Source organism: Salmo salar, chromosome 05, assembly GCF_965601325.2.
Source record: "Salmo salar chromosome 05, fSalSal1, whole genome shotgun sequence".
NCBI classification, from domain to species: domain Eukaryota; kingdom Metazoa; phylum Chordata; class Actinopteri; order Salmoniformes; family Salmonidae; genus Salmo; species Salmo salar.
Window position 1 is genome coordinate 75,013,377 of NC_138295.1, and position 27,228 is coordinate 75,040,604.

A 27,228-nucleotide genomic window follows, 5' to 3' on the forward strand; every position below is an offset into this window, starting at 1 on the left:
ATGTAATGTACTCTGGAGTGTCAAATAACTCCTAATAGAATTTGGACCTAGGGAAAACATATGCCAATATAGGTTTTTGCCTGACAAATGTCCAACACAAAAGGATGAGACATTGGTCTTTATAAAGACCCCCACCATGGATGAGTGTCAAGGAAGGGAAAATGCATCCTTTCTCCTCCCTTTCTTCAGGTGATCCAGAAATGATCATATTATGAGAAGGCAAGGTTCCCTCCCTGTCACGTGTTTGCAATCCAACCTTGTCAATTCAGTGATTACCTAAGGAAGGTAGCATTTCAATGTATTTGATCAGGCTCTCTGAGACGCAACAAAGACAGAGACATGAGTTTCAGGATGGTTCAGGGATCAGATATCAAAAGGAAGGAGAGCCTACTTCAAAGAAGAGAGGAAGGAGGGAGGCCATGGGAAGAGGAGGAGCCAGGGGGTGGCAATAATAAGACACTGTGGCAGGGGTAGATTAGTCAGAGGAGAGGGAGAGAGGGGGATGGAGGAAAAGGTTCTGAGACATCAGCTTCCTTGTTTATCAGCGGACTGAGACTTATTAAATCAGCGGACAGGCACTAGGGTTAGACTTTGTTATTAAGTCATGTTTCAAACAATGTTCTTCCAGATAAATATGCTAAGGATGTTGTCGGTAGGGTTATTTTTCCTCTGTTAAAGCAAATCAATGCCACGTGTACTAAACAGATACGCAGATGCAAGGAAAATTTTGTAGAGATAGACAAGTTTACAAGATACATTTATTATTTTAAGGAAAAAACATTTTAAAAACAATATAACTATGAACTGTACATTATATGTATATATTTTCATTTTAGTAATAATTACAAGTTTATTACAGGCCAATCCATCTATAGACAATAAATCTTACTGGCATTAGCAAGGGGTCACACCTCAGGTTGCAAAATTCAGTTAACCAGGGAATTTATTGAAAGTTTTCCCGAAATCCCAGTTGTCGGACCCTGGTCACAGACACTGAGCAGTACATCAGGTTTCAATTGTCACAGCAAGTCTCTTAAAATTGAGAGAATAGTTTTGTAATTATTTGTCATAATGCACTGACACCAGCCCGAGAACCACCATCCAGTCTTGTGAAATGTTTTATCCTCAGGCCATAGATTGAAGGAAGCTTGGTGTATATCCTGTCTATTTACCTTGCATGACCAGGGATGGACAGCTTTGGTCTAGGGATCAAGGCCCCGTTTGAAATGAAATATTTTCCTTCTTTAAAGTAATCACTGATAAAATAACTGATTAGCGACACTGCATCAGCAAGGATTATATCACATAGCCTTCACCTATCAAGTGTTGTGATATCAGGGATTACTCAGAGGAAGGAGTAAAGGTTAAATAAAAAAATTAAGGGAGGAAGGGCTGCATCTGAAAGTATTTGAACAGGGCCTAAAATTAGCAGGCAAGAGAACACAGAGGCCTTGAATTACTCAGGCATGACTAATCCATATCAAGCGGCATGGGTACTGTGGACCAAACAGCCCCAAGCAGTCAAACATGGCATAACTGATTGATACATGCTCAATAAATTAAATTCCTGACATATTAAATTTGTTCCGGTCACAAATACATAACAATCATATGTTTTTGAGGTTAACTAAAACACCCGTTCAACATAGACATACTAGGTAGGTACAGTTGAAGTTGGAAGTTTACATACACCTTAGCCAAATACATTTAAACTCAGTTTTTCACAATTCCTGACATTTAATCCTAGTAAAAATTCCCTGTTTTAGGTCAGTTAGGATCCCCACTTTATTTTAGGAATGTGAAATGTCAGAAAAATAGTAGAGAGAATGATTTATTTCTGGTTTTATTTCTTTCATCACATTCCCAATGGGTCAGAAGTTTACATACACTCAATTAGTATTTGGTAGCATTGCCTTTAAATTGTTGATCTTGGGTCAAAACGTTTTGGGTAGCCTTCCACAAGCTTCCCACAATAAGTTGGGTGAATTTTGGCCCATTCCTCCTGACAGATCTGGTGTAACTGAGTCAGGTTTGTAGGCCTCCTTGCTCGCACACGCCTTTTCAGTTCTGCCAACAAATTTTCTATAGGATTGAGGTCAGGGCTTTGTGATGGCCACTCCAATACCTTGACTTTGTTGTCCTTAAGCCATTTTGCAACAACTTTGGAGGTATGCTTGGGGTCATTGTCCATTTGGAAGACCCATTTGCGACCAAGCTTTAACTTCCTAACTGATGTCTGTGAGATGTTGCTTCAATATATCCACATCATTTTCCATTCTCATGAATGGTGCACTTCACATCTATTTTGTGAAGTGCACCAGTCCCTCCTGCAGCAAAGCACCCCCACAACATGATGCTGCCACCCCATGCTTCACGGCTGGGATGGTGTTCTTCGGCTTGCAAGCTACCCAAGCCTCCCCCTTTTTCCTCCAAACATAACAATGGTCATTATGGCCAAACAGTTCTATTTTTGTTTCATCAGACCAGAGGACACTTCTCCAAAAAGTACGATCTTTGTCCCCATGTGCAGTTGCAAACCGTAGTCTGGCTTTTTTATTGCGGTTTTGGAGCAGTGGCTTCTTCCTTGCTGAGCGGCCTTTCAGGTTATGTCGATATAGGTCTCGTTCTACTGTGGATATAGATACTTTTGTACCTGTTTCCTCCAGCATCTTCACAAGGTCCTTTGCTGCTGTTCTGGGATTGATTTGCACTTTTCACACCTTCCTGAGCGGTATGACGGCTGCGTGGTCCCATTGTGTTTATACTCGCATAGTATTGTTTGTACAGATGAACGTGGTACCTTCAGGCATTTAGAAATTGCTCCCAAGGATGAACAAGACTTGTGGAGGTCTACAATTCTTTTTCTGAGGTCTTGGCTGATATCTTTTGATTTTCCCATGCTGTCAAGCAAAGAGGCACTGAGTTTGAAGGTAGGCCTTGAAATACATCCACAGGTACACCTCCAATTGACTCAAATTATGTAAATTAGCCTATCAGAAGCTTCGAAAGCCATGACATTTTCTGGAATTTTCCAAGCTGTTTAAAGGCACAGTCAACTTAGTGTATGTAAACTTCTGACCCACTGGAATTGTGATACAGTGAATTATAAGTGAAATAATCTGTCTGTAAACAATTGTTGGAAAAATTACTTGTGTCATGCACAAAGTAGATGTCCTAACCGACTTGCCAAAAGTATAGTCAGTTAACAAGAAATTTGTGGAGTGGTTGAAAAACAAATTTTAATGACTCCAACCTAAGTGTATGTAAACTTCCGACTTCAACGGTATAGGCTACATCCCACTGAGAAATCAATTTCTGAAATGTAGGCTATGATTTGAGTTGGGAGGCACAGCCTTGTCTGTGATTAGCTAAATCCTCAAGAAGGTAATCATTCATTTACTGAGTTTATGTTGTCTGTTTAAGATTATAACGGTCTCCTATGGAAACGATCTGCTTGTCATGTGGTAAATAACACCAGCAAGACAAGTACATCTTGTTCCTTTCAACAGCAATCTTTATCTAAAAGATAGAATCCAATCGAGTGTTGATATTCTGCAGCTGCATAACACTTCAGAATCTACTCACAATTATATCAATTAAAATCGACTACATCAGAGGTATGTAAAAAGGCAGTTTACACATGTGGAACTAGTGACTATTTGCTGAAAACAACCAGCATTCTGGGTCTTTGTGAGACTTTCAGAGGATTCCGTGACAACATACATGAAACTTGATCAAGCAACAGTCTCGTGATCACTGTGTTGCAACTTCATAATCTAGCATCATCATCATGCACCCTTTTTGCAAAGAAAAACAGGCAAATGCACTATACACCATGATGGCTACTGTTCAACAGTCCCGTCTATCCTTCTGTTGTGAAATACCCGTGTATAAGGACTCAATGAGCTTTATATTTATTTCAGTGTTGATCTAACTTTACTGGTTTATTCTAGGAGTAATCGTCTCCATGGGATTGCTAATAAACTTCCTTTGTTCACAGATATTTCATTTACACCAATACAAACTTAACTAACACGACAGTATGCTCAGCAGCTTTGTTTTGTTTTTCCTGTAGTGGACGGTCCCCTCTGATATACCTGGATGGCAGAGGCGGCTGGTGGGAGGAACTATATGAGGACGGGCTCATTGTCATGGCTGGAATGGAATAATTAGAACGGAGTCAAACATGGGGTTTTGTATGGGTTTGATACCGTTCCATTAATTCCATTCCAGTCTTTACAATGAGCCCGTCCTCCTATAGCTCCTCCCACCAGCCTCTGGTGAATGGAGATTTGCGGAGTCGCAGGTTTAGGCATCTTATATAAGACAGAAAGGGCAAAGTCACAGGAGTTGTACTTTAAGGCATTACAGGGAAGGACGGAGGTTCCAATACGGAAGGGGATCTACATTTGCATGAGGGTGTGGCTCCCTCTGAAATAGTTCTAGAACTAGAACTTGATAGTTCTGATATAGAACTAGAACTGTTCTAGGACAGCTTTGATATAGAACTAGAACTGTTCTAGGACAGCTTTGATATAGAACTAGAACTGTTCTAGGACAGCTTTGATAGAGAACAAAGAAATCTGAACTCTCTCTGTAAGGCAAGGTCAGGAAATGTGCATCTCTGCATGCCATTTGTGCATACTAGAATGTATATACCACACACATGCACTGAATACACACTCCCCCATACACATTCAACTTGTCCCCCCCCCCTATTTTGTTCCCATGGCTATGCAGGTACAGGCTTCTCAGGATAAACGGAGTGTAATCCAACAGCTGTGCAACAAAGCTCGTTTTCATCTGTTTTTAAAATTCTCTATTAATCCCTCGGCTTGCGTCCTGCACCGCCGCTCTGCTCAGCAGATGATCCCTTCCATTAAACCCCAGAAATGATTTGGGCTATTTTCAGTCTCTGAGGCTTTTTTCTCCTCTTTCTCTGTGAACGTAGATGGCAACAGAGATGATATAATTGGAGAGAGCGCCGTATCAGCTGATCTGGTCAGCCAATCCCTTGTCAGAATCAGGTGATCTTCACTCCAGAGTCACCAACAATGAGCCGGGACATAGAGGGATGGACCTGAGGGAGACAAACCGATAGAGTGATTAGTATAATACTTTAGAGAAGGGAACTAAAGATAGGTCTTAGAAGTGTATAATGTGGTTATTAATATACCAGAGAAAACATGAAAGCTAAACACAGAATTCTAACAGCTTTTGTTGCACTGAAGTGATAGGCCATCATCAAGGGTTTAATATAATACAGGCAGAATACAGAGGGTAACATCGTACCAAAGACAATACACCAGTTCAGTACTATAGATGTGGAGTGGATTTACATGCACTTACGAGCTGGGATTGTTAGTGAAAAGATTTATAAAAAAAGCTTTCGAAATCAGTTTTAAAATCTTAGCAACTGCTTTTATCTTCCAGTGTACATACACTTTACACACTCCCTCCAGCCCTCCCCACTCCACTTTCCCCCACTCCATCGCTCTCTCTACCTGTGCCTGCAGCGGGCCGTATGGCACCAGTTCCCCGTCCACAGTGAGTGTTCCTCGTGGGGAGAGGGGCTGCAGCCTGAAGGCCCTGGCTGGGACATGGCTCACATAGGGGGAGCTGAGAGACAGGTGTGCCCCCCTCTCCATGGCCAGGAACAGACGGAGCAGGGTGGCTCTGGAGATCCCTGCCCGCACAAACGTCAGGTGGATCAGCCCGTCGTCAAACCTGGCTTGGGGGGCGGCATGGAGGTCTGCCCCGAGATGGGACTGGTAGATGGCCAGCACAAGCACAAAGTCCCCCTCAATGGTCACCCAGTCCCGGGTCGGCAGGGCCTGGTCCAAGGGGGGCAGGAGGTCATCCCTGGGAGGGTTGAAAGGGAGTGAGATGGGGGGGCGGTTCTTGAGGGGTCCGGCAGGCTCTGCAATGTCAAAGGTAAAGGAGGGGGAGGGGGACTGGAGAGACGGGGAAGGGGAGGTGGAGTTGGGGGTGTTGGGGCGTGGAACGAGGTAGGAGGAGGAGTGGGGAGAGGCACAGGACGGGGAGGAAGGGGGTGTGGGAGAGAGGGAGAGGGACAGGGAGGGGAGTTTGGGGGGTAGGGAGTTGGAGTGGGGGTGGTGGAGGAGGGATAGAGGTCTGGGGCGGGATGCGTTCTGGTCCAGAGATTTGGGCTTGAAGGAGAAAGGAGAGTGTCTGAAGGGAGAGGATATGGTGAGGGCTCTCTCCCGGGCGATGTCCAGTGGGTAAGCTTCTTTCTGGAAGTATGTTCCATTCAGATCCATCTCTTCTGCCCTGTACGAGGCTCCAGAAACGGGGTCAGCCTCCTGGCTGAGGGGCTGGCTAAAGAAGGCGTTAGCTATCTGGCTGGAAGGGGCAGAGTTCTTCCTTAGAGTCAGTCTGGTCTGCTGGAGGTTGTCTGGGTACGAGTAACACCCCTCTGGGTCCTTGTTGGCCTCTCGCCCCACGTCCACCCCGTACCCCTCTCCAACCTCCTTCGCTTCCATCACCCCATCCATTGAGACACTGCTGCCTTCCCCATTCCTCACTCTCTCCTCTATATCCTCTATCATCCCTGAGTCCTGCTCCATCGTTCCGTCTTCTCTTTCCTCATCTGGCCTTTTTTCCATGTTCACCCCATCCTCCCTTCCCATCCTGCAATCTTCCCTTTCGTTCGACTCCGAACTCGTCCCAGATCTCTCCGAACTTGTCCCTGACCTCCCCGCCTCTCCCTCCAGCTCTCTCTCTCTATCCTCTGCCAAGCTACTCGCCCTGACCACCCCCGTTCCCCCTCCCCTGGCCCTCTCCCTCCTCCTCTCCCTCTCTCTCTGCCTCTCCATCTCTCTCTCCCGCTCCCTTTCCGTGTCTACCCTCCTCAGACTCCTCTGTTCGCTGAGGCCCATGTCAGAGCTGGTGCGTTGGATGGGGGTGTGGCAGAAGCCCTCCAGGCCCTCAGTGATGCTGCGGGACAGGGGTCTGCGCAGGGGCGGAGGGATGGCGTCTGGGGATGTGGCGACTATGGAGGGGGGCAGGTAGGACAGACGGCCCTTATAGGAGCGCAGGGAGGCCAGGCGGACCAGAGTGCCCAGGGTGAACCGTGCCGAGCCCAGACCCCGGTACCTGCAACATCACACCATTACAGCATTTAGTTACCAGGGCAACAACAGAGAACATAACACATTACTTATTCATTAGGAATAAGTGTGATCAAGGAGGTACAGTGAAAGATTGCTTGTACTTAATTTAAGGATGAGTGACCAAAGGCAAGCGCCCTGCCCCGTCACCCTGGAAGCCTCTTCCCCAGAGTTAAAGAACCCAATCACGTTCTGCCCATGTGTTAGTTTACAGACATCCACCTCCCTTCACATTTCTCACTTTACTCAGCCTCTTCTGAACCCTTCCTATCAACCTTTTTGATAGAAATGATGGAGCCTACATCTCTGCCTCAAATTTCAGAACAGCTGATATAAAACCTGCAGCTATTTTAACCAACATTCCAAATATATATATATATATATATATATATATATATATGCTAATTTAGGATGTAGGCTACAACTTTATCTGTTGTAACTAAGGATATTGCAGTAGCACATGTAGGAAGCTGTCTACACATTGTTTTTGCCCCAATACAATCTGCATTTAAACCACAAATCACGTACAACTGTAATTTCGCTTCTCAATGATCATGCAAGTACTGCACGATTTGACAATGACTGAAATTTGCCTGAGTAGCCTGTTCAACTTCTGGGCAGACGACCATTCAACTACTACTTTGACTGCCTCCTGCTTAGCCAATGTTTGCAATGATGATGGAAAAAACTACCCTTCAGTGTACAGCTTGTGTTTGATAAGCTGTGTCAGCAGAGGGAGCAGTAAAATAGAGAATCCCGCACATGTGCAGAAGCTTCGGCTGTTTAGCTATCGGGAAGAGGACTCCAGAGAACTCGGCACCGCAGCCACGCCATTAACTTAAACACACACACCTCTCACTCTCGATGTCCACGTCAGACACAAAGCCCCAGGCCACAGACAGGAAGGAGAACATCCTTCTGGGAAGACCCGGGCGGCCATTTTGAGAAGGGGCGGGGCTGGTTGTCACGGAGACCAAATCCATGGGCTTGACTCCGCCACGGCAGAGCTGAAAACAGCAGTTGAGGAGGAGAGGCTCCCGAAGGCACATGTCATAACTGGGATGAAGAGAAAAGTAAGAGGCAAACAGTGGATGGAAGAGAATGGAGAAAGGGTGAGAATGTGGATAGGGAGAGGAATGGAAAATACAGAGAGGAAAGGTGAGAGGAGAGAGGAAATGAATACTGTGTAATATAAGTTAACATAATGTTTATGACATACACAATCAGCGAATGTTATGTAGGTGGCCAAACAAGCCATCATAAAGACAACACAAGAGATAAGAAGGAGAGAGAGATGAAAGAACAGACTGTACTATATTGACTGGACTCATTTATTGACGTGTCTTCCAGAGATAAAGGAGAGAACTCTAGAAATAACAGGACATGAAGAGAGGGAGGGAATAGTGGGGGTAGGAGAAAGAGAGAGGGAGTGGCGGGCAGGAGAGAACGGGAGGGAGGAGAGAATTTCTCTATCAGTCTCAGTCTCGATGAGTCGTTGAAACAGCTGATACAGCAATACGAGAGGCATAAGGATTAGTTGAAGATGCTAAAGTCTACAGTACTTTAATAAGGCCAATGGGATGTACATCAATAAACTGAAGTCTACTACTGCAATGTAATAGGGCCAATGGGATGTACATCAATAAACTGAAGTCTACTACTGCAATGTAATAGGGCCAATGGGATGTACATCAATAAACTGAAGTCTACTACTGCAATGTAATAGGGCCAATGGGATGTACATCAATAAACTGAAGTCTACTACTGCAATGTAATAGGGCCAATGGGATGTACATCAATAAACTGAAGTCTACTACTGCAATGTAATAGGGCCAATGGGATGTACATCAATAAACTAAAGTCTAAAGGTTGACCGTGATTAGAATTAAGGTTGGGCGATATTTGGGGAGACCTCTTCTACGATATGCTACTCCAAATATTGTGATATCCGATATAATCGTTGGGCGACTTTATTTTTTTATTTCCTCTTTTTTATTTAACCTTTAACTTTTGGGGTGTCAGGTTGCCTAGTGGTTAGAGTGTTGGACTAGTAACCGAAAGGTTGCTGGATTGAATCCCGGAGCTGACAAGGTAAAAATCTGTCGTTCTGCCCCTGAACAAGGCAGATAACCCAGTGTTCCCTGGTAGGATGTCATTGTAAATAAGAATTTGTTCTTAACTGACTTGCCTAGTTAAATAAAGGTTCATTTAAAAAATGTGTCAAGTCAGTTAAAAACAAATTCTTATTTAGAATGACGGTCTACCCCAGACAAATCCTCCCCTAACCCGGACGACGCTGGGCTATTGTGCGCCGCCCTATGGGACTTCCGATCACGGCCGGTTGTGATACAGCCTGGAATCAAACCACTCGGGAGCCACCAATATTGACTAGATAATTCTAGACTGTGAAAGTTTTGTCCTTATATGATTTTCTAGTCACATTCTCATGAAATAACCTTAGTAAGGCAAAAAAAAGACTTCATTTATTTAGACTTCATTTTCAACATATTGTTGCAGCCTAACTTATAAGACTGCACCGTTAGATTTTTAAAGCTCAAATACAGAAGTCTTGCACATCCCGATTCACCTACCATCTTGGACTTCCCGATATACCTACCATCTTGGACTTCACGATACACCTACCATCTTGGACTTCCCGATATACCTACCATCTTGTACTTCACGATATACCTACCATCTTGGACTTCACATATTCGGTAATGTCAAACATCCCGATATTTGATAGAATCATATATCGGCCCAATGCTAATTAGACTGCACACCTTTTACTTCCAATGAAAACTACTGTGGGTGTGTGTGACTGTAAAGGTGCGTGTTTATCTACATCTGCATTGAGAAATGTATCAAGTGGTTGAGGAATGAATTTGAGGCTGAGATAAATTCTTAATTCAATCCAGACACACCATGGCACCAGAACCCTGAACTGGAATAACCTATTCATTTCAATGCTTCTACTAGTATCTCCAGCATTCTCACCATTGATCTAACAAGAAATTCTAAAATATTGCATGTTTAGGTTTGAATCAGTCTCATATGTCTGGTCAAGTCATTACATGTGTCACATAGCTGGTTGGATATGTGTGTGTGTGTGTGTGTGTGTGTGTGTGTGTGTGTGTGTGTGTGTGTGTGTGTGTGTGTGTGTGTGTGTGTGTGTGTGTGTCTGTGTCTGTGTCTGTGTGTGTGTGTGTGTGTGTGACCCACCCTGCATGGTGGTTGATGGATCCAGCCAGGGCATTTCCAGAGCCACAGGGCAGGATGCCTACAGGTGTCTTTATTGCTAGTTCCCAGTCTGGACGCTCCATCAAACCATTGATCACCTGGAGAGAGAAAAGCAGAGCAGAGTCAGACACACACACACACACCCCCCAACACCCCCACCATCCCCCCCACACACACACACACACAACCCCCCCCACACACATACACACACCCCCACACCTCGTGCAGCAGGCCATCTCCAGAGACGATGATGATGCCGTCCCACTGTGACAGGGAGATCTCTTTGATTAACTCTCTGGCATGGTTCTGTCGCTCTGAGAAGAAAAGGAGATGTGTTGTTAGGAGGTTGTACCTGTGTGTGTGTGATACCGATTAACGGCTGTGGTTGTAGAGCTGATGTTACGGTGTGTGTTACCTGTCTGTATCAGGTTGTAGAGCTGATGTTACGGTGTGTGTTACCTGTCTGTATCAGGTTGTAGCTGATGTTACGGTGTGTGTTACCCGTCTGTATCAGGTTGTAGTGCTGATGTTACGGTGTGTGTTACCCGTCTGTATCAGGTTGTAGCTGATGTTACGGTGTGTGTTACCCGTCTGTATCAGGTTGTAGTGCTGATGTTACGGTGTGTGTTACCTGTCTGTATCAGGTTGTAGAACTGATGTTACGGTGTGTGTTACCTGTCTGTATCAGGTTGTAGAGCTGATGTTACGGTGTGTGTTACCTGTCTGTATCAGGTTGTAGCTGATGTTACGGTGTGTGTTACCTGTCTGTATCAGGTTGTAGCTGATGTTACGGTGTGTGTTACCCGTCTGTATCAGGTTGTAGCTGATGTTATGGTGTGTGTTACCCGTCTGTATCAGGTTGTAGCTGATGTTACGGTGTGTGTTACCCGTCTGTATCAGGTTGTAGCTGATGTTACGGTGTGTGTTACCTGTCTGTATCAGGTTGTAGCTGATGTTACGGTGTGTGTTACCTGTCTGTATCAGGTTGTAGAGCTGATGTTACGGTGTGTGTTACCTGTCTGTATCAGGTTGTAGCTGATGTTACGGTGTGTGTTACCTGTCTGTATCAGGTTGTAGCTGATGTTACGGTGTGTGTTACCCGTCTGTATCAGGTTGTAGCTGATGTTACGGTATGTGTTACCTGTCTGTATCAGGTTATGGAGCTGATGTTACGGTGTGTGTTACCTGTCTGTATCAGGTTGTAGAGCTGATGTTACGGTGTGTGTTACCTGTCTGTATCAGGTTGTAGAGCTGATGTTACGGTGTGTGTTACCTGTCTGTATCAAGTTGTAGCTGATGTTACGGTGTGTGTTACCCGTCTGTATCAGGTTGTAGCTGATGTTACGGTGTGTGTTACCCGTCTGTATCAGGTTGTAGCTGATGTTACGGTGTGTGTTACCCGTCTGTATCAGGTTGTAGCTGATGTTACGGTGTGTGTTACCCACCTGTATCAGGTTGTAGCTGATGTTACGGTGTGTGTTACCCGTCTGTATCAGGTTGTAGCTGATGTTACGGTGTGTGTTACCTGACTGTATCAGGTTGTAGCTGATGTTACGGTGTGTGTTACCTGTCTGTATCAGGTTGTAGCTGATGTTACGGTGTGTGTTACCTGTCTGTATCAGGTTGTAGCTGATGTTATGGTGTGTTACCTGTCTGTATCAGGTTGTAGAGCTGATGTCACGGTGTGTGTTACCTGTCTGTATCAGGTTGTAGCTGATGTTACGTGTGTGTTACCTGTCTGTATCAGGTTGTAGCTGATGTTACGGTGTGTGTTACCTGTCTGTATCAGGTTGTAGAGCTGATGTTACGGTGTGTGTTACCTGTCTGTATCAGGTTGTAGAGCTGATGTTACGGTGTGTGTTACCTGTCTGTATCAGGTTGTAGCTGATGTTACGGTGTGTTACCTGTCTGTATCAGGTTGTAGCTGATGTTACGGTGTGTTACCTGTCTGTATCAGGTTGTAGACCTGATGTTACGGTGTGTGTTACCTGTCTGTATCAGGTTGTAGCTGATGCTACGGTGTGTGTTACCTGTCTGTATCAGGTTGTAGACCTGATGTTAAAGTGTGTGTTACCTGTATGTATCAGGTTGTAGCTGATGTTACGGTGTGTGTTACCCGTCTGTATCAGGTTGTAGAGCTGATGTTACGGTGTGTGTTACCCGTCTGTATCAGGTTGTAGCTGATGTTACGGTGTGTGTTACCTGTCTGTATCAGGTTGTAGCTGATGTTACGGTGTGTGTTACCTGACTGTATCAGGTTGTAGCTGATGTTACGGTGTGTGTTACCTGTCTGTATCAGGTTGTAGCTGATGTTACGGTGTGTGTTACCTGTCTGTATCAGGTTGTAGAGCTGATGTTACGGTGTGTGTCCTGTCTGTATCAGGTTGTAGAGCTGATGTTACGGTGTGTGTTACCTGTCTGTATCAGGTTGTAGCTGATGTTACGTGTGTGTTACCTGTCTGTATCAGGTTGTAGCTGATGTTACGGTGTGTGTTACCTGTCTGTATCAGGTTGTAGAGCTGATGTTACGGTGTGTGTTACCTGTCTGTATCAGGTTGTAGAGCTGATGTTACGGTGTGTGTTACCTGTCTGTATCAGGTTGTAGCTGATGTTACGGTGTGTGTTACCTGTCTGTATCAGGTTGTAGCTGATGTTACGGTGTGTTACCTGTCTGTATCAGGTTGTAGACCTGAGCTGATGTCACGGTGTGTGTTACCCGTCTGTATCAGGTTGTAGAGCTGATGTTACGGTGTGTGTTACCCGTCTGTATCAGGTTGTAGAGCTGATGTCACGGTGTGTGTTACCCGTCTGTATCAGGTTGTAGAGCTGATGTCACGGTGTGTGTTACCCGTCTGTATCAGGTTGTAGCTGATGTTACGGTGTGTGTTACCCGTCTGTATCAGGTTGTAGCTGATGTTACGGTGTGTGTTACCCGTCTGTATCAGGTTGTAGAGCTGATGTTACGGTGTGTGTTACCTGTCTGTATCAGGTTGTAGAGCTGATGTTACGGTGTGTGTTACCTGTCTGTATCAGGTTGTAGAGCTGATGTTACGGTGTGTGTTACCTGTCTGTATCAGGTTGTAGCTGATGTTACGGTGTGTGTTACCTGTCTGTATCAGGTTGTAGAGCTGATGTTACGGTGTGTGTTACCTGTCTGTATCAGGTTGTAGAGCTGATGTTACGGTGTGTGTTACCTGTCTGTATCAGGTTGTAGCTGATGTTACGGTGTGTGTTACCTGTCTGTATCAGGTTGTAGCTGATGTTACGGTGTGTGTTACCTGTCTGTATCAGGTTGTAGCTGATGTTACGGTGTGTGTTACCTGTCTGTATCAGGTTGTAGCTGATGTTACGGTGTGTGTTACCTGTCTGTATCAGGTTGTAGCTGATGTTACGGTGTGTGTTACCTGTCTGTATCAGGTTGTAGAGCTGATGTTACGGTGTGTGTTACCTGTCTGTATCAGGTTGTAGCTGATGTTACGGTGTGTGTTACCTGTCTGTATCAGGTTGTAGCTGATGTTACGGTGTGTGTTACCTGTCTGTATCAGGTTGTAGCTGATGTTACGGTGTGTGTTACCTGTCTGTATCAGGTTGTAGAGCTGATGTTACGGTGTGTGTTACCTGTCTGTATCAGGTTGTAGAGCTGATGTTACGGTGTGTGTTACCTGTCTGTATCAGGTTGTAGCTGATGTTACGGTGTGTGTTACCTGTCTGTATCAGGTTGTAGCTGATGTTACGGTGTGTGTTACCTGTCTGTATCAGGTTGTAGCTGATGTTACGGTGTGTGTTACCTGTCTGTATCAGGTTGTAGCTGATGTTACGGTGTGTGTTACCTGTCTGTATCAGGTTGTAGCTGATGTTACGGTGTGTGTTACCTGTCTGTATCAGGTTGTAGAGCTGATGTTACGGTGTGTGTTACCTGTCTGTATCAGGTTGTAGCTGATGTTACGGTGTGTGTTACCTGTCTGTATCAGGTTGTAGCTGATGTTACGGTGTGTGTTACCTGTCTGTATCAGGTTGTAGCTGATGTTACGGTGTGTGTTACCTGTCTGTATCAGGTTGTAGAGCTGATGTTACGGTGTGTGTTACCTGTCTGTATCAGGTTGTAGCTGATGTTACGGTGTGTGTTACCTGTCTGTATCAGGTTGTAGCTGATGTTACGGTGTGTGTTACCTGTCTGTATCAGGTTGTAGCTGATGTTACGGTGTGTGTTACCTGTCTGTATCAGGTTGTAGCTGATGTTAGCCTCTCTGATCATTGGCAGGATGTGTGTCTGACACCACTGCATAGCCTGGCCTCTCCCGCTGAAGGGGTTCACCAATAGCAGCAGCCTTCGGGGACGGGGCAGTAGACGTTTGCCAATTTCTGAGGGAAAGCAGCCAATCATTAGAACAATCAATCAATTTGTTTCTATCAAAAATACAAGGCTTCATCTTCACAGTGTACAATAGAACAACAAACGTAAGCGATACCATAAAGCAGGGTTTCCCAAACTCAGTCCTGGGACCCCCACCCTCCCTGGGTGCATGTTTTAGTTTTTGTCCTAGCACTACACAGCTGATTCAAATAACCAACTCAACATCAAGCTTTGATTATTTGGGGAGGACCAAGTTTGGGAAACCCTGCCATTAAGCACAGTGTTTCCCACCCTTAGACCTTGAGTGTATCTGTGACAAGGCAAACCTCTTTCAGCTCATCTCAAAGGGACTATTCTCTGACCAGATAAGTAATAATGATTCCGTTTGACTAATGGCTCTACATAATTAAATCTTCTAGAATGAAAAGGCACTCAAAGCCCAGGACAGGGAAACAAGGTACTTAACTGAACACTTCAGTGCTTAGTCTTCCACAAAACGCCTAGTAATAACAAGCAGAGCCCTATCTACACAGCAGCACCTACTGTATAGGGTTGAAGTGGACCAAACACTAACTGCACACATCTCTGACTAAAGCCATTATAGAAGTAGAACCAGCAGCTAGGAGGTTGTATAATTCACACTGCAGAGCAGAGCAACAGAGTTACAGACAAACAGACAGAGTGGAGAAAGAGTTAGACAGAGAGAGAGAGTAGACAGAGTTACCAGACATACAGAGTGGAGACAGTTACAGACAGAGTGTGTGATGACTAGAGCAGGAGAGTGAGAGAGAGCAGGAGAGAGAGAGAGAGCAAGAGAGAGAGAGCGAGCAGGAGAGAGAGAGAGAGAGGGAGAGCACTAGAGAGCAGAAGAGAGAGAGAGAGCAGAAGAGAGAGAGCGAGCAAGAGAGAGAGAGCGAGCAGGAGAGAGAGGGGACAGAGTGATAAAGGGGTAGTAACTGGGAAAGGAGAAAGAGGGAGGACATTGAAAGAGGAAGGGAGGGAGGAGGTACAAAACAAAAGAGGACAGGGCAGATAGATGGATGAGAGGAGACAGGAGGAGGAGAGGAGACGAGACTGAAAAAGGTGTAAAGACAGCAAGGATGAAAGACTATGGGAGGGAGGATGTACAGACAGACACTGAGGGTGTAGACTAATGCACAGAGACAGTGAGAAAAGAAGAGTGTTTGGGAGAGAGGAAGGAGACAAGACAGAGAGATAATGAGCGAGGGAGAGTCAAAACAAATGGAAGAAAAGGGAATGTTGAAATGGATAATAGATGGGCTTTACGTAGGCCTTGGGGTTCTTCCAGGTCCTCAAAGTGCTAAAACAAAACAGCGATGTGAGAAAGGCTAACGATGGAGAAAGCAAAAAGGAGAGTGCAAGACAGAGGGACAGGGAGAGAGAAAGAAGGAGAGCATATACTGTATATAGATAGAAAGAACCACACAGGCCGTGGGTAAACAGTGGTGTTGCTATCTGGGCAGAACGGGAGCTAGTGGGAAGGGAGGGATACTGTGTTGGTGATGGGTGGGAGTTAGTTGGAAGGGAGGGAGGCTGTGTTGGTGAGGGGTGGGAGTTAGTTGGAAGGGAGGGAGGCCGTGTTGGTGAGGGGTGGGAGTTAGTTGGAAGGGAGGGAGGCCGTGTTGGTGAGGGGTGGGAGTTAGTTGGAAGGGAGGGAGGCCGTGTTGGTGAGGGGTGGGAGTTAGTGAGAAGAGAGGGAGGCCGTGTTGGTGAGGGGTGGGAGTTAGTGAGAAGAGAGGGAGGCCGTGTTGGTGAGGGGTGGGAGCTAGTGAGAAGAGAGGGAGGCCGTGTTGGTGAGGGGTGGGAGCTAGTGAGAAGAGAGGGAGGCCGTGTTGGTGAGGGGTGGGAGTTAGTTGGAAGGGAGGGAGGCCGTGTTGGTGAGGGGTGGGAGTTAGTTGGAAGGGAGGGAGGCCGTGTTGGTGAGGGATGGGAATTAGTTGGAAGGGAGGGAGGCCGTCTTGGTGAGGGGTGGGAGTTAGTTGGAAGGGAGGGAGGCCGTGTTGGTGAGTGAGGGGTGGGAGCTAGTGAGAAGAGAGGGAGGCCATGTTGGTGAGGGGTGGGACTTAGTGGGAAGGGAGGGAGGGAGGCTGTCTTGGTGAGGGGTGGGAGTTAGTTGGAAGAGAGGGAGGGAGGCCGTCTTGGTGAGGGGTGGGAGTTAGTTGGAAGGGAGGGAGGCCGTCTTGCTGAGGGGTGGGAGTTAGTTGGAAGGGAGGGGGGCCGTGTTGGTGAGGGGTGGGAGTTAGTTGGAAGGGAGGGAGGCCGTGTTGGTGAGGGGTGGGAGTTAGTTGGAAGGGAGGGAGGCCGTCTTGGTGAGGGGTGGGAGTTAGTTGGAAGGGAGGGAGGCCGTCTTGGTGAGGGGTGGGAGTTTGTTGGAAGGGAGGGAGGCCGTCTTGGTGAGGGGTGGGAGTTAGTTGGAAGGGAGGGAGGCCGTCTTGGTGAGGGGTGGGAGTTAGTTGGAAGGGAGGGAGGGAGGCCGTCTTGGTGAGGGGTGGGAGTTAGTTGGAAGGGAGGGAGGACGTCTTGGTGAGGGGTGGGAGTTAGTTGGAAGGGAGGGAGGCCGTGTTGGTGAGGGGTGGGAGTTAGTTGGAAGGGAGGGAGGCCGTCTTGGTGAGGGGTGGGAGTTAGTTGGAAGGGAGGGAGGCCGTCTTGGTGAGGGGTGGGAGTTAGTTGCAAGGGAGGGAGGCCGTCTTGGTGAGGGGTGGGAGTTAGTTGGAAGGGAGGGAGGGAGGCTGTCTTGGTGAGGGGTGGGAGTTAGTTGGAAGGGAGGGAGGGAGGCTGTCTTGGTGAGGGGTGGGAGTTAGTTGGAAGGGAGGGAGGGAGGCCGTCTTGGTGAGGGGTGGGAGTTAGTTGGAAGGGAGGGAGGCCGTCTTGGTGAGGGGTGGGAGTTAGTTGGAAGGGAGAGGGGCTGTCTTGGTGAGGGGTGGGAGTTAGTTGGAAGGGAGGGAGGCCGTGTTGGTGAGGGGTGGGAGTTAGTTGGAAGGGAGGGAGGCCGTGTTGGTGAGGGGTGGGAGTTAGTTGGAAGGGAGGGAGGCCGTGTTGGTGAGGGGTGGGAGTTAGTTGGAAGGGAGGGAGGCCGTCTTGCTGAGGGGTGGGAGTTAGTTGGAAGGGAGGGGGGCCGTGTTGGTGAGGGGTGGGAGTTAGTTGGAAGGGAGGGAGGCCGTGTTGGTGAGGGGTGGGAGTTAGTTGGAAGGGAGGGAGGCCGTCTTGGTGAGGGGTGGGAGTTAGTTGGAAGGGAGGGAGGCCGTCTTGGTGAGGGGTGGGAGTTTGTTGGAAGGGAGGGAGGCCGTCTTGGTGAGGGGTGGGAGTTAGTTGGAAGGGAGGGAGGCCGTCTTGGTGAGGGGTGGGAGTTAGTTGGAAGGGAGGGAGGGAGGCCGTCTTGGTGAGGGGTGGGAGTTAGTTGGAAGGGAGGGAGGACGTCTTGGTGAGGGGTGGGAGTTAGTTGGAAGGGAGGGAGGCCGTCTTGGTGAGGGGTGGGAGTTAGTTGGAAGGGAGGGAGGCCGTCTTGGTGAGGGGTGGGAGTTAGTTGGAAGGGAGGGAGGCCGTCTTGGTGAGGGGTGGGAGTTAGTTGGAAGGGAGGGAGGCCGTCTTGGTGAGGGGTGGGAGTTAGTTGGAAGGGAGGGAGGCCGTCTTGGTGAGGGGTGGGAGTTAGTTGGAAGGGAGGGAGGGAGGCTGTCTTGGTGAGGGGTGGGAGTTAGTTGGAAGGGAGGGAGGGAGGCTGTCTTGGTGAGGGGTGGGAGTTAGTTGGAAGGGAGGGAGGGAGGCCGTCTTGGTGAGGGGTGGGAGTTAGTTGGAAGGGAGGGAGGCCGTCTTGGTGAGGGGTGGGAGTTAGTTGGAAGGGAGAGGGGCTGTCTTGGTGAGGGGTGGGAGTTAGTTGGAAGGGAGAGGGGCTGTCTTGGTGAGGGGTGGGAGTTAGTTGGAAGGGAGGGGGCTGTCTTGGTGAGGGGTGGGAGTTAGTTGGAAGGGAGGGAGGCTATCTTGGTGAGGGGTGGGAGTTAATTGGAAGGGAGGGAGGCTGTCTTGGTGAGGGGTGGGAGTTAGTTGGAAGGGAGGGAGGCTGTCTTGGTGAGGGGTGGGAGTTAGTTGGAAGGGAGGGAGGCTGTCTTGGTGAGGGGTGGGAGTTAGTTGGAAGGGATGGAGGCTGTCTTGGTGAGGGGTGGGAGTTAGTTGGAAGGGAGGGAGGCTGTCTTGGTGAGGGGTGGGAGTTAGTGGGAAGGGAGGCTGTCTTGGTGAGGGGTGGGAGTTAGTGGGAAGGGAGGCTGTCTTGGTGAGGGGTGGGAGTTAGTGGGAAGGGAGGGATGCTGTGTTGGTTAGACGCTGAATGATACAGACCGTGTGTGCAGGACAGATAAGAGCAGAGACAGAGAAAGTAGAGGAAATTAAGTGTTAAAGGGATAACCTAGCCCACACACACACACAGCCAAGAAAGATTAAATAACATGTTTGTTCACATACATGAATGAACCCTTAAACAATACTTTAGCCTTTTAATAGTCAGGGGTCCTGACTGAACATTGCATGCTGTATGTATGTACGTGCGTACAGTACAACAGCATTGGCCTATATCCATTCATTCCTTATCACATGGCCATTATACAGTTTCCTACAGCCATTATACAGTAGCATGGTCAGAAATGAACTGAACTAGCCTGTATCTGTTAGAACATGCATGGTATTCATACAGTAGCCTAGGCCTATATTCACTTGTATCCTCTGGCCTCCTACATCAAAAGGACCACAGATCACCCTGTATGACTCCAGTTAACAATAACTAACAAACACTCTCATTTATGGAAACAAACTTTATGGAGTGAATGGTGCTAATAAAGTGAATTAAGGTACAGTTAAAGTCTGTACACAGGATAGGAAGTAGTCGACGCCAAACGCCATAACGAGTGCTGATTTGACTTCATTCTCTCTCACGGTGACACTGTGCCAGTCTAATGATGGGCATTAGGGAACATCAGACTGATTCCAACAACTGGGATGTTACAATAACCTCAGAACCTACACATATTGTGCCTGGACTGTAACATAGCATACAAACAGACAAGATAACTGAATGTAGCTGTGTTAGTGGAACACACACTCACCCGTGTCAGCAGTGATGGCGACTCCCCTGAGCAGACATTGTATAGCAGTGGACCATCTCTCAGCCTCCACCCTGGCCTCAGCCAGGTACGCCCTCACCTGCCTCCTCCTGGACACCCCCTTCCTCCGCCTCCCCGGGGGATACCAGTATAGAACCAGCAAGGGGGGAGCAGGGGCACGGGGACAGCTGCACCCTGCCAGCTCTGACAGGGGTAGTATTAGACGTGCCTCTTTACCAGGGCGGGGGGCCAGGCGCTGGACGTGGATGTGGGAGGGGGTGAGGGTCAAGGCGTAGCTGGAGGCAGGAGAGGGGCTGGGGGAGGGAGAAGGGGACGACAGACCCCCAGGACCTCCAGGGCTGTTGGGGCAGCTGTTGTCGCAGCTGCTGCCCGTTCCCCAGCCCCCGAACTGGCAGTGGAGTAGCGCCTCAGCTGGGGATGGGATGGGGGGCTCTGGGGAACGCATCCTTAGTGTGGTGGGCTTGACGGGGAGAGGACTTCCAACCCTCAGGTTTAAGGTAGGTAAGGTCTGTTTCCTGACAGGTGGACGGTGTGTGAGTGTTTCATGCAGTTGGCAGTTTGTTGGATGGAATAAGTCTGTTTAAATTCAGGTAGTGATACAACATGTCAGTTCACTTGGCCACTGATGGCCACCTGAAAAAGGAGAATCAAATGGAAGCACCTCTTAGGATCTGCTAGGAAAACCAAAATATAACTATAGACCTGTCAGTCTGTCTTAAAAACTAAAAACACAAGTTATTTATCCCTGAAACCTCCTTAAAATCATTCTTCCACTTCAGTGCATGATTTGCAAAGACAACGCCACAAAGTCAACTCTGAGTTTGACGTGTGAAATCCATCTGCACTCAAAGGAGTATTGTACGATCCAAGAAAAATAACTCCCACTGGCCTTCAGATGGAGATTCTTCTCTTTAGTGTGTCAATCCAACAGAGGAACATAAAAACAATGAAAAACACCAGCCTTCATAACGCAAATGCCCGAAGACAAGGATCGATTTTGTCCTTAAATGCTATCAGTTCTAGATTTGTCCATTTCGGAATGATCGACAGACGGCTTGTAAAGGCTTGGAAACAAAAACCATATACTTTTCCAGTTTAAAATGAAAACAGAATATATATATATAGCCCTAAAGATTAAAAAAATATATATAACTCAAAGATATGCTTAAATTACAGTTTGAAATCTCTTAGTAATGATATTTATCAATAAAGTGCAGCTTAGAAAAGACAGCTACATGTCAAACGAGTTTAAATAACATAAAATATAACAAATCTTAAAACTTTGAATCAGACAAAAATGAACACACCTTGGTCTTGCAAGGAGGCTATAGCAATTTAATTAGCACTAGATTGCAGTGGAATATTGCGTGGTAAATGCTGACGTCAAACGTCCCGGTCTTCCACAGAAATGAGAGATATGTGGAGGCAGGAGAAAGGTGTGTCAAGGTAGAATTTAAATATCACTCTTCAAGAGACAAGCAGGCTTTACAGTAGTGAGATAGAATTGGACATTGATCGCGTAGCTAAGTGTCATCCGAATGAAAAATGCCACGTAATCATAGTTGTTTTCCATCAAATAGAGATGGAAAACCAAACAGAAAAAACTCAAATTTTACTAGATTGTGCCGGGGGGGGGGTTGTCATTCCTTCAGTTCAAGGGTCCATGTTCATGTTCCTTCACATAGATATGTATACCTAGAGAGAAACACTGGTATTAGTAATCTATTAGCTTCCAATGTCTTCCAGCAGAAAATACTCAGTCTATATATTCAAGTGTTGAAGAAGCATAAATGAAGGGACTAGTATCAATTTTATTTTACCTTTATTTAACTAGGCAAGCCAGTTAAGAACAATTTCTTATTTTCAATGACGGCCTAGGAACAGTGGGTTAACAGCCTTGTTCAGGGGCAGAAGAACAGATTTTTACCTTGTCAGCTTGGGGATTGGATCTTGCTCGGTTACAAGTCCAACACTCTAACCACTAGGCTACCTGCCGCCCCTCCAATAACAATGTCCCTTTAAAACTACTACTACTAGTGTGATGGTTGTAGCCATCAATTGTCCCATTAACAATCACCCATATTAGCAAACTTGTTTCATTTCAAACTCCACATTTCTCTAGTATAGGCTAGTACTTATCATAATGAACAATATCAGTAAAATGCCTGCGATAAGTGATTGGTGTCAATCATTTTTATAATTAACCCTAACCCTGAAATTTCCATCCCTAACTATAACATTTTCCGCCAAGATAGAACTGCCAAAGGGGGCGGTGTTGCAATCTACTGCAGAGATAGCCTGCAAGAGTTCTGTCTTACTATCCAGGTCTTTACCAAAACAATTCGAGCTTCTACTTCTAAAAATTCACCTTTCCAGAAACAAGTCTCTCACCGTTGCCGCTTGCTATAGACCACCCAGCTGTGCCCTGGACACCATATGTGAATTGATTGCCCCCCCATCTATCTTCTGAGCTCGTGCTGCTAGGTGACCTAAACTGGGACATGCTCTCAATCTCACACAAATTATCAATGAATCTACCAGGTACCACCCCAAATCCGTAAACACGGGCACCCTCATAGATATCATCCTAACTAACTCACCCTCCAAATACAACTCTGCTGTTTTCAAACAAGATCTCAGCGATCACTGCCTCATTGCCTGCATCCGCAATGGGTCTGCGGTCAAACGACCACCCCTCATCACTGTCAAACGCTCCCTAAAACACTTCAGAGAACAGGCCTTTCTAATCGACCTGGCCGGGGTATCCTGGAATGACATTGAGCTCATCCGGTCAGTAGAGGATGCCTGGTTATTCTTTAAAAGTGCCTTCCTCACCATCTTAAATAAGCATGCTCCATTGAATTAAAAAAAAAAACTAGGAATAGATATAGCCCTTGGTTCACTCCAGACCTGTCTGCCCTTGACCAGCACAAAAACATCCTGTGGCGTTCTGCATTAGCATCAAATAGCCCCCGTGATATGCAACTTTTCAGGGAAGTTAGGAACCAATATACACAGGCAGTTAGGAAAGCTAAGGCTAGCTTTTTCAAACAGAAATTTGCATCCTGTAGTATTAACTCAAAAAAGTTCTGGGACACTAAAGTCTATGGAGAATAAGAGCACCTCCTCCCAGCTGCCCACTGCACTGAGGCTAGGAAACACTGTCACTACCGATAAATCCACAATAATTGAGAATTTCTATAAGCATTTTTCTACGGCTGGTCATGCTTTCCACCTGGCTACCCCTACGCCGGTCAACAGCCCTGCGCTCCCCACAGCAACTCGCCCAAACCTCCCCCACTTCTCCTTCACCCAAATCCAGATAGCTGATGTTCTGAAAGAGCTGCAAAATCTGGACCCCTACAAATCAGCCGGGCTAGACAATCTGGACCCTCTCTTTCTAAAATTATCTGCCGAAATTATTGCAACCCCTATTACTAGCCTGTTCAACCTCTCTTTCGTATCATCTGAAATTCCCATAGATTGGAAAGCTGCCATGGTCATCCCCCTCTTCAAAGCGGGAGACACTCTAGACCCAAACTGCTACAGACCTATATCTATTCTACCCTGCCTTTCTAAGGTCTTTGAAAGCCAAGTTAACAAACAGATTACCGAACATTTCAAATCTCACCGTACCTTCTCTGCTAAACAATCTGGTTTCAGAGCTGGTCATGGGTGCACCTCAGCCACGCTCAAGGTCCTAAACGATATCATAACCGCCACCGATAAGAGACATTACTGTGCAGCCGTATTCATCGACCTGGCTAAGGCTTTCGACTCTGTCAATCACAACATTCTTATTGGCAGACTCAACAGCCTTGTTTTCTCAAATGATTGCCTCGCTTGGTTCACCAACTACTTCTCCGATAGAGTTCAGTGTGTCAAATCGGAGGGCCTGTGGTCCGGACCTCTGGCAGTCTCTATGGGGATGCCACAGGGTTCAATTCTCGGGCCGACTCTCTTCTCTATATACATCAATGATGCCGCTCTCGCTGCTGGTGATTCTCTGATCGACCTCAACGCAGATGACACCATTATGTATACCTCTGGCACTTCGTTGGACACTGTGTTAACTTACCTCCAGATGAGCTTCAATGCCATACAACTCTCCTTCCGTGGCCTCCAACTGCTCTTAAATGCAAGTAAAACTAAATGCATACTCTTCAACCGATCGCTGCCCGGACCTGCCCGCCCGTCCAGCATCACTACTCTGGACGGTTCTGACTCTCCTTCCAGACTCACATTAAACATCTCCAATCCAAAATTAAATCTAGAATCGGCTTCCTATTTCGCAACAAAGCATCCTTCACTCATGCTGCCAAACATACCCTCGTAAAACTGACCATCCTACCAATCCTCGACTTTGGCGATGTCATTTACAAAAAAGCCTCCAACACTCTACCCAACAAATTGGATGCAGTCTATCACAGTGCCATCCGTTTTGTCACCAAAGCCCCATATACTACCCACCACTGCGACCTGTATGCTCTCGTTGGCTGGCCCTCGCTTCATACTCATCGCCAAACCCACTGGCTCCAGGTCATCTACAAGTCTCTGCTAGGTAAAGCCCCGCCTTATCTCAGCTCACTGGTCACCATAGCAGCACCCACCCGTAGCACGCGCTCCATCAGGTATCTTTCACTGGTCACCCCCAAAGCCAATTCTTCCTTTGGCTACCTCTCCTTCCAGTTCTCTGCTGCCAATGACTGGAACGAACTGCAAAAAGCTCTGAAGCTGGAGACCCTTACCTCCCTCACTAGCTTTAAGCACCAGATGTGAGAGCAGCTCACAGATCACTGCACCTGTACATAGCTCATCTGTAAATAGCCCATCCAATCTACCTCATCCCCATACTGTATTTATCTTGCTCCTTTGCACCCTAGTATCTCAACTTGTACATTCATCTTCTGGACATCCTACCATTCCAGTGTTTAATTGCTATATTGTAATTAATTTGCCACCATAGCCTATTTATTGCCTTACCTCTCTTATCCTACCTCATTTGCACATGCTGTATATAGATTTTTCTACTGTATTATTGATTGTGTGTTTGTTTATTCCATGTGTAGCTCTGCGTTGTTGTATGTGTCGAACTGCTTTGCTTTATCTTGGCCAGGTCGCAAATGCAAATTAGAAATTGTTCTCAACTAGCCTACCTGGTTAAATAATGGTGAAATAAAATAATTCAGTTTATCATCCCAGCTCTAGTATCAATGGCACTCTACCCAAAAGTACCTTCATGTTTCGTTGACAAAAACATGTGCAGTAGCACCTTGTAAGGCAGTCATTATGAAAACAATAGGTCAGTAGAAAACAAGAAATTACTTTCAAATAAACTTTTCCAACAATCCAGCCGAGTGACGGAGACAGGCTCCCTCACCATGTCCTCTCTCCACATGTCCTGCTTCTAAGTTTAGAGTGATGTGTATGCGTGTTTCACAGTCCGATACAGTTTTACTTTGTTCCAAAAGGTGAGTGACTCTTTGGCCAGTTGCAGAAGTGAAAGCAGGGCAGCAAACTCGTGAGAGATTGTGGTTCAAACTGGATTAGGCAATCTGTGTGCATGCATTATCCCCATGTCCAGTATTCCTTGAAGTCATGCCATGACGGCTAAACCACGCCGATTTAGAATCACACGTTCCTGACATCTGTGCTCACTGATGCTACAACCTAATATGGGTAAATAAACACTGGTTTATTACCCGTATGCCTAATGAAATTAACGGAGTTTAGTGGACACCTTCTGACGGATGGCGTTTGTCCAGACAATCTTTAGTCTACCTACTTACTCTCACAATTTGTAACCAGTGGAAGTATGATTCATAGATTCTTGCCAGGACTGGCTTCGGCAGGCATAACTTGTAGCGACCTTCAAATATAGTTTACTCAGTCATCACAAATTGTTTCTTTACATTGTTACTAGTGAAATACTATGGACTAAAAACAAATCGTGCTTGTTAACATGTAACCTGGAAAACCTTAATTCAAGGAAAGTGTCTATCATTCAGATTCAGCTATCATAGACTATATAACAAAACAGACCCACAAGAGGCTTCCCTTTAAGTATTAACTGTTATGTTCAGTCGATAACCTTTATCTAAGGTGCTGACACAATCAAGACTTGGCAGATATGCAGCCTCTGATTAAATAAAAAGACTTGGTGCATTTGCTCGTGCGGGTACCTTGGTGCAATACTTGGTGCATTTACAGGGTGGCGGGTATCGCCGCTCTAATTTTGTTTTACTATGACCGTGCTCGGAACATTTAGGATCCATTTGGCAGTCTTGCACACAACATTGTTTAGAAATGTGTGATCCTTTCTCCGATAGCTAGCTAGTAGGATAGAGCGACTGACAAATAACGTTGGCTTAGAATGAAGCCATCGAGCTACTAGTATGGTAGCGATCTAACGTTAGCAAATGACAAGCGTTAACTACAGTTAGCTAGTTAACGTTAGTAAGGAATATTAATCATTGCTAAGTCTGTGTGTAACTCTTTCAAGCTAGTTCGCTACTTCTGACGTTTCAAATTGTTATAGTTACCCATGTTGATTGTGTTGACTGGTAGCTACAGTAGCCATCGCCAGGGAATACAGTATACAAACACAAAGCAGAGTTACCGTTCGATTGGGGTAGCAGAAAACTAGACAACTTAAGACATCCCAACTTGTTACAGTAGTGGATAGCATGCTAGCCAACAATGCCGTTTTGAAAATCATGTATTGGCTAGCTATAACGTTAAACGTAACTGGTTGTTTATCCTGGATAAAAACTAGGTCTAGCCATAATATCTAACGTTAGTAGCGAGGCGCTAGCCATCATTTTGTCGTTAGCTAGCTAAACAATGTCATTTCACTAACGTCAGCTAGCAAAAATATGCTGGCTAGCTAGGAGGTAACGTAGCTACTTAATTCTCACTTGGTAAAATAATAACCGTGGGAATATTAACTGTATAGACTGAAAAACTCAAATTACCTCATTCTACCTCCCCGGCTTGCTCCGTAGGAAGGCTATGTGGTTATCCTCCAGGAAGCGTGTATGAAACACGGGAGGGCTGGATAGTTTGAGCAGCGGGGAGGAAATCCAATCCTGATAAGGAAAGACATTCGGGACCCACCGACATTCTCCAATAGTTGACGGCGCCAGTGAACCTCATTGTGGAGGCCACAGATAATGTCATGAACGACTGAAAGTTACTGAGGACAAGACTGGACTCAAGCAGTCTAGTCAACACTGTCTAGGCTAGATGCACTCATCACCTGTCTAATAAAAATATTACACAAGGCATTGAAAAACAATTGTATTAATAGTACTAAATGTTATAAAACTGGGCCTAGGAGTGAATAGTAATAGTAGCTTGATTCAAATTGTCCATC

The 27,228-nt window shown here is 46.3% G+C and overlaps 1 protein-coding gene across 1 annotated transcript; it reads right to left on the bottom strand.

Moving 5' to 3' along the window:
• Positions 1 to 740: 740 nt before the first annotated feature.
• On the bottom strand, positions 741 to 27,090 carry LOC106605743 (sphingosine kinase 2). Its single transcript, XM_045718835.2, has 8 exons — positions 26,828 to 27,090; positions 19,836 to 21,548; positions 14,583 to 14,732; positions 10,590 to 10,684; positions 10,353 to 10,468; positions 7,983 to 8,186; positions 5,505 to 7,116; positions 741 to 5,080 (listed from the first exon to the last, which is right to left on the bottom strand). Exons 2-8 carry the CDS (start codon positions 20,296 to 20,298, stop codon positions 5,024 to 5,026), a joined length of 2,697 nt encoding a protein of 898 aa, XP_045574791.2. The 5' UTR covers positions 20,299 to 21,548; positions 26,828 to 27,090; the 3' UTR covers positions 741 to 5,023.
• Positions 27,091 to 27,228: the final 138 nt, after the last annotated feature.